The 8,583-nt window shown below is 32.2% G+C and overlaps 1 protein-coding gene across 1 annotated transcript; it reads left to right on the top strand.

Moving 5' to 3' along the window:
* Positions 1–4,539: 4,539 nt before the first annotated feature.
* LOC149189239 (linamarin synthase 1-like) lies at positions 4,540–5,124 on the top strand. Its single transcript, XM_089410162.1, has one exon. It carries the CDS (start codon positions 4,540–4,542, stop codon positions 5,122–5,124), a length of 585 nt encoding a protein of 194 aa, XP_089266288.1.
* Positions 5,125–8,583: the final 3,459 nt, after the last annotated feature.

The following is an 8,583-nucleotide window of genomic DNA, read 5'->3' as shown; positions in this document are numbered from 1 at the left end:
TTAGGCTTTTGTGATCCATATCAATTTTGAGAAGAATCTTTGGCGAAAAATCACATAGAGATATTTTAGTCCCCGTGTTTTGAACCAACCAGTGTGTTTCATAGTCAAGACAAGTTGAATGAGCAGAACTTGCTATGCAATATAAATAGATCAGGGAGAATATCCCATGACCAAATTTCCAGATGAGGTAACGGCTAAAAAGATAACAACTAGATTTGACCCGGAAACGTCTAGCAAGACTATGAAGGGCATAATTGACTAAATAAGCAAAATCAATTATTATTTTCCTTATAAACATAAATGAATAATTTTATAATTATAAATATATGTTAGAATAGGCAAGTTAATATATTATAATCATAAAATAATTCACTTAATAGAAATAAGTTAATTATGTTTTAAATCAAATATAAGTTAAAGGGACATTTAATTCTTAATTTAAATTAAGTAAATACACGAAAGAATTAATTAGTTATCTAATAGTTTATAAATATTAGTTAGTTGTAAAAGTTCAAATAGAATATAGTTAATTCTACCATAAGCTTAAAGGACATATTTTTATGAATATATATTAAAATAAATTGATTAGTTTTAAATTCAAAGTCAAAGAGAAATTACAATATTAATTAATAGTTTATTAAGGGGTAAAAAATAGTTGAAAAAAAAAGAGTTTATTAAGGAGTAAAAAATAGTTGAAAAAAAAAAAGAGTTTTGAGAAAAAAAAATCCCCATCTCCTTGATGTCTTCGTTGAGAATGGTTATAGTAGATACATGGGTCAGAAGGCTTTCCTAAAAGCAACCAAGAATTCTCTTGTTAAAAGGGAACCGAAAGAGTGGATTCCTGGTGTCCATCTTTTGTTTGTTCAAGGGACCATTGATAAGATTGCAAGGATTCTCAAGATGCATAGTGTCCCTGTAACCTTTAGGCCCCTCAACACCATTCGTATGTCCCTCAGATCAGCAAAGGATCCTATCGACCCTAAAGATATGAAAGGGGTATATATGATCCCTTGTTCCTGTGGGACCCCCTATATTGGTGAGACAGGTCGTTCCATCAATCAAAGGATCAGTGAGCACGCAGGTGACCTCAAGCATAGGAGATCAAAGTCTTCCGCTTTAGCTGAGCATGCGGAAAAAACCAATCATCATGTTTCGCAGTTCCATCATCGGAAATTCAGAGAAGCTCTTGAGATTGAAAAGAGACCGAGCAATCTCAATAGGGAGGATGGCTGGAAAATTAGTAAGTGTTGGGTCCCAGCTCTTTCTTCCTAGTCGCTTTCTTCCTGGTCTTTTATATAATTTTTTAGAATATTTTGCATTATTTTTTCTAGTTATTTATTTATTTTTATTTTTATTTATTTATTTAATTAATTATTATTATTATTTTATTTTTTTAAATATTATTTTATTCTAATTTGGTTTTTTTTAAATTAAGTATCTTCCATTTTAATTATTATTATTATTATTATTATTATTATTATTATTATTATTATTATTTTTATTTAATTAATTTATTTTATTTAATTAATTTTAATTTTATTTTATTTAATTTTATATTATTTATTTTGTTTTATTTTATTACTATTATTATTATTATTATTATTTAATTAATTTATATATATTTTATTTTTATTTGTTTATTTATTTAATTATTTCAACTAACTTAACCTCTCCAATAAAATATTATATACATATTTTTAATTAGTTAGGTATTCCTTTATATTTTTAGTTATACGATCTATTATGTTATTTATAATTTCCATAAAATAGTCAATATTTTTAACTATTTATTAACTCATGAACCAATTTAATTAAAGTTAATTTATACTTATAAATTATATAAAGCTAAGGTCCCTTATTTTATTTTATGGTTTGTTTGAGTCGAGTCCCTAGTCAAATTTAACTGTTACCCTTGTTAGCCGTTGGAGGCTCTGCTCCTACTATTTAACAAGCAAAGATGGATCTGATTTTTCAACTTGTCCTGACGATGAACCACACTCGTTGATTCGAAACGTGTCGACAAATGATTTATCTTGTGATTTACGCTGAAAAATTTCTCTCAAACTTGATATGGATCACAGAAGCCTCAATTCAACAAATAAATAAATAAATAAGAAAGAAAAAAAAAAAGGAAAAATAAAAAAAGAGTTTAAATAAATATAAACGAATTCAAAAATAAATAAATAAATAAACAAAAATAAATAAAATAATAAATAAATAATAAATAAAAAAATTAAATAAATAAATAAATAAAAATTTAATTTTAATTTGATAGTCAGTATTAGAAAATTCAAGAATAATATATATATATATATATATATATTAAAAAAAAAAAACCCAAGGGAGAAAACGACTAGGAGAAGAGGGCTGGGACCCAGCAACTACTGATCTTCCAGCCATCTTCTCTATTGAGATTGTTTGGCTTTTTTTCAATCTCAAGGGCTTCCCTAAATTTCCGGTGATGGAATTGCGACACTCTAGCAATCACAGTAGCTTCTTCGATGCAAACATGGTGATTGGTTTTCTCCACATGCTCTGCTAAAGCAGAAGACTTAGTTCTCATATGCTTGAGGTCAGCTACGTGCTCACTAATCCTTTGGTTAATGGAGCGATCCGTCTCACTGATATAGGGGGTCCCACAAGAACAAGGAATAATATAAACACCTTTCATGTCCTTGGGGTCGATAGGATCCTTCACAGATCTGAGGGACTTACGAATGGTGTTAAGAGGTCTAAAGGTTGCGGGGACATTATGCTTCTTAAGAATCCTCGCAATCCTATCCGTGGTCCCTTGAACATAAGGAAGATGGACACCAGGAATCCGTTCCTTAGGTTCTCTTCTGGATAACGAATATCTAGAAGCTTTGAGGAAAGCCTTATGTCCCAAATGTCTGCTATAACCGTTCTCAACAAAGACATTAAGGAGATGGGACTTCTCCTCTTCGAAGCTCCTTTCATCAGAGATCCTTAAGGCACGAGTCGCCAGGGTGTTGAGAACCCCCAACTTCTGGGCTGGGAAATGGTGGGAACTAGCATGAAGATACTGCTTCGTATGAGTTTTCTTGCGAAACACTCGGTGGGAGAGGGAACCATCCTCATTCTTAGAGATAAGAATATCAAGGAACGGGAGGCAACCATCGAATTCTTATTCCTTATTGAACTTGATGGCCGAGGATTGACTATTGAGATGATCGAAGAAGAGACCTAACTCCTCTTGGCCGTGAGACCAGATGACGTTAGTATCATCCACATAACGCTTCCAAAGCTTGGGCAAGAGATGCGCTGAGCTCAGAGCCTTGGATTCAAAATCCTCCATAAAAAGATTAGCAACAACAGGGGATAAGGGTGAGCCCATGGCAACCCCACAGGTTTGCTCAAAGAACTCACTTTCAAAACTGAAAAAGGTCAAAGTGAGGAAGATCTCAACTAACCGAGAGGAAGATCTCAACTAACCGAGTGGTATCAGGATCAGTTAGACAATTGATCACTTCCATAGCCTCATTTATTAATTTGGTAAATCAACAAAGTTATTTATTATAAAAAAATTATTATTATTAATTATTACTTTCATCTTCAATTGTCTTATAAAAGTGAGTTCTGGGTGACTTTAGGATACAAAATTATCAACCTTGTAAGTCAGAAACGGTTTCTAGATTTTTGGAGATTGAAAGAAATTACTGATCCGACTTAGACATACTTAAAATATATATATATATATATATATATATATATATATATATATATATATATATATATATATATATATATATATATATATATATATATATATATATATATATCTATATATATATATATATATATATATATATATATATATATTATTTAATTAATATTAATTATTTATTAAATTTAAAATTAAAATAATTTATAAAAAATGATTGATTATTACTCTTATCTTTAATTTTTCATGTTTACAGGAATCTTTTTGGGATTTATATATTTACGATGTATATCGACCTAATCCTCGTGACTCTAATCGCAATGAAGTATCGGAGATTGTGAATGAAAGATAAAGCAATCATTTCATTTCCATTTTTATTTTCTTGACACTGTTACTTTACTATAGAAACCTAAATGCTTTTCATTTGCTCTGGAAAGTTGATAACGATACTTTGTTTGTGACTTCTTCGGTAAGGGAATTAAGGGAAGCGAAAAATCAAGAAAAGCTCATTACTTGTCTTCCGGGCAACATCCCACCATTGAAGCCAACCGACCTGCTTTACCGGTATACAGATCAGGAGCCGCCGAACATTCGTTTCAATGCCATTCTTTATGAACTGCAGAAGCAAAGCAAAGGCGACTATGTATTAGTGAACACGTTTGAGGAGCTCGAAGGGAGGGATGCAATGACGGAACTCTCTTTGAATGGCTATCCTGCTTTGGCAATTGGACCTCCTTTTCTTCCCAATTTTTTTACAGGGAAGGTATTCGTGCAGCAGTCTGTTGGAGAAGGAGAGCTGCCTCACATGGCTCGACATGCAACAACCGCGATCAGTTATATACGTCTCCTTTGGGAGCATGGCTGCGAAATCCCAGCAACAGCTAGAACAGCTAGCGCTAGGGCTAGAGGGCAGTGGACAACCTATCTTGTGGGTTCTTCGGTTGGATATCGCAGAAGGCCAAGTTGCGATTTTACCCGACGGCTTTGAAGAACGAACAAAGGAGCGGGCACTATTTGTGAGGTGGGTACCACAGTCAAAAGTACTTGCCCATGTCTCAGTGGGATTGCTCCTCACACATGACGGATGGAACTCTACCTTGGAGGCAATGAGCATGGGAGTTCCCGTAGTGGGATTCCCATATTCTGCTGATCAGTTCCTTAACTGCAGATTCGTCAAGGAGGTGTGGAAAATTGGCCTAGCTTTCCAGGATGTGGAGGTAGATAACCAGAAGGTGGTCATGAAAGAAGAGGTGGAGGATGTTATCAGGAGAATGATGACAACACCCGAAGGAAAGAAGATGAGAGACAATGTTCTCAGGCTGAAGGAGTCTGCAGTGAAGTCCATCCTCCCCGGAGGATCTTCCTTCCTGAATTTAAACACTTTCGTAAAAGACATGATGACGATGAGTAAAGCAGTCCAATCCGAAAACGAAACCATGTGACTCGGTTTTCAGAATATGCTATAAAAATACATGGAAATTTGAGAATAAGGTGATGATTACTATCAAAATTCTTGCTAAATCTTTGGATACCTCTCCCGTTTCCTAGACGAACAGGAACGGGGAGGGCTTTAAAGCCTCTCAAGTTTCACTCACCTTCACTGGGTGAATGTCTGCAGTACTCTTCTTAACAACAGACTTTTTTTGGCTTTTGAAAAATAATTTTTTTATATTTCTGAAAGAGAAATAAAAAATAGACATTTTATGTTATATATATGGCTCACATAAATGTTATGACCAGCTTCACTCTATTTCATGGTTTAAATAACTTCATTTCATTCCACGCAAATTTAATTTTAAGGCTTTCTTAGTTGTCCATTAGCTGATCTTTAAATACTTTAGGTGTCGGTATCTTATATTTTCTTAAAATAACACAAGTTTTTTTTTGTATGATACATATATTTTCATGAAATAACACAGGTCTCTTGTATAATAAATAGGATTTGTTACAATATCATGGCCAATATCATGGTTTTAAATCAGCTTTGTTGCAATACTAGGAACTTATAATATGGTTTATCAATACCTCAAAAGCCTTAGCTCATTCTATATGACACTTACTCATATTATATTTGTCACCTGCCAAGGTAACTAATGGAAATATGTGTGTCATATCCATCACTTAGAATGTTATCTTATCATGCAAGCAAATAGTTGCGATGCTATCTTCTCATGCAAGTAGTTGAGGGACAATTTTATTATGAAAAGTTACAAAGAAGGTTTAATCAACCACCCCTTTTTGAATCATTGTTGGGAAACTTTTAGGACATGTCAAAATCTTGGATATGATGGTGAGAACCAATGCTTTTTTATTACTTGTAGGTGCAGATAGGTGGAGCTTTGGTGAGGAAGAAATTAGAAATTAATCTTTTTTTAATATGTTGGGCAATTACTAGGGGTCTACATTAATATATGCTTCATAGTGGTTTTGGTGAGGATATTCTATGACACCATTAGGTGGAAGGCATTTACTCTAGTTGTGTAGTCAGGTGTTATTGTTTGTAAAAGACATGATGACGATGAGTAAAGCAGTCCAATCCAAAAACGAAACCATGTGACTCGGTTTTCAGAATATGCCATAAAAATACATGGAAATTTGAGAATAAGGTGATGATTGCTATCAAAATTCTTGCTAAATCTTTGGATACCTCTCCCATTTCCTAGACGAACAGGAGTGGGGAGGGCTTTAAAGCCTCTCAAGTTTCACTCACCTTCACTGGGTGAATGCCTGCAGTACTCTTCTTAACAAAATATTTTTTTTGGCTTTTGAAAAATACATTTTTTATATTTCTGAAATAGAAATCAAAAATACATTTTTTTTTTTATAGACATTTTATGTTATATATGGCTCACATAAATGTTATGATCAGCTTCACTCCTTTTCATGGTTTAAATAACTTCATTTCATTCATGGCAAATTTAATTTTAAGGCTTTCGTAGTTGTCCATTATCTGATCTTTAAATACTTTAGGTGTTGGTATCATATATTTTCTTAAAATAACACAAGTTTTTTTGTATGATACATATATTTTCATGAAATAACATAGGTCTCTTGTATGATAAATAGGATTTGTTACAATATCATGGCCAATATCATGGTTTTAAATCAGCTTTGTTGCAATACTAGGAACTTATAATATGGTTTATCAATACCTCAAAATCCTTAGCTCATTTTATATGACACTTACTCATATTATATTTGTCACCTGCCAAGGTAACTAATGGAAAGATGTGTGTCATACCCATCACTTAGAATGTTATCTTATCATGCAAGCAAATAGTTGAGATGCTATCTTCTCATGCAAGTAGTTAAGGGACAATTTTATTATGAAAAGTTACAAAGAAGGTTTAATCAACCACCCCTTTTGAATCATTGTTGGGAAACTTTTAGGACATGTCAAAATCTTGGATATGATGGTGAGAACCAATGCTTTTTTATTACTTGTAGGTGTAGATAGGTGGAGTTTTGGTGAGGAAGAAATTAGAAATTGATCTTTTTTTAATATGTTGGGCAGTTACTAGGGGTCTACATTAATATATGCTTCTTAGTGGTTTTGGTGAGGATATTATATGACATCATTAGGTGGAAGGCATTTACTCTAGTTGTGTAGTCAGGTGTTATTGTCTGTAAGAATGTCTATAAGTTAAATATAGCAGTGACTTGTGACTTAGAAATAGTTGAGAAACATCCTTTGTACTAGAGTCGTTTACACTTCTAGTTTTATCAACAAGCCAAACATGTCCTTTGGAGTTGAACCGAGTTGGTACACCTACCCTTTAGCCTCATCACAATGGGCAACACATGTCTCTCAACATTGAACCCAACTAAATGGAAGAACACACCTAGCTCCCAATAACTCAAGCTACTAAGACAAGACAAACTAGAATGTTGTTATGTACTAAGTTGTTTTCATTAGACACTTAAAATAGATGGTCCAACAAAGTTAATCTCAACATTATAATTTGAAATAACTACATCTAATCCTACGATTTAAAGGTGGAGCCAACATTGATATATGAGAAGAGTTTGCAACCTTAAATTGACTTTGGGAATTTTTTTTGTTGGTTATATACATGCCATCCGATATTTAATACTCTTCATTTGAAATTGCAATTTCTCATTTTTTTTACTTCTCACCTCTCTTTAGAGCTCTAAGTACCATTGATTAAATTTTTATTTTTATTGTTATTTTGACCTAACATAATAGTGATTTCATTGTTAATGCCTTATTTTATATAATCATCAAAATGAAAATATTTTTGGGTCATTATATGTCCACTATCTTCCAAAAATTAATTATTTTTCTTCTTAAACTAATCATCCCCTCATTTATTTTGTCACTGAATATTAAATCCCTTTTCCACTTCTTTTTTGGCCTTTACCTAATTTAAATTTACCCATATCCATATATACATATACATCTACATATATAAAAGAAATTTCAAATAAAATTATAGAAATAAAAGAAGTTAGTGATTATATTGGTTGAGACTCCAATATAACTATCGCACTATGCAGGACCTACAATACTAAGATTTTAAGATGAGACTTCAAGATAAGCATAGACCCATCTATAATGGATCTTTGGATTTACTAGAAGCTCATCTTTGTCTTCAATCACAATATGTGATCCTACATTGTAGACATTTAAGTATAAATCATAAACATTGAAGCCTAAAATATTTATTCATTCAACCAAAGATAAGTCCTCTCATTCCTACCTCCCCCAACTTTATTTTAAATTATTATTGTTACTAATTATAAAAATAATTCACATATAAAATTTGTAAACTGATATAAGCCTAAATATGAATTTTAATTATTTAAAATAGATTTTAAAGTATTTAGTCAAATTATATAAACTATACAATTGTTTCTGACTAAACCATACCAAACTTTTG

The sequence above is a fragment of the Pinus tabuliformis genome, chromosome 3_1 (genome assembly GCF_031772625.1).
Source record: "Pinus tabuliformis cultivar Carrire ecotype Pingquan chromosome 3_1, CPIR1, whole genome shotgun sequence".
In the NCBI taxonomy this organism is placed as follows: domain Eukaryota; kingdom Viridiplantae; phylum Streptophyta; class Pinopsida; order Pinales; family Pinaceae; genus Pinus; species Pinus tabuliformis.
This window is presented reverse-complemented; position numbering and strand designations above follow the sequence as displayed.

What these genes read in the sequence shown, in the direction of transcription:
- LOC149189239 (XM_089410162.1), top strand. Translation starts at nt 4,540, where the DNA reads ATGGCTGCGAAATCCCAGCAACAGCTAGAACAGCTAGCGCTAGGGCTA.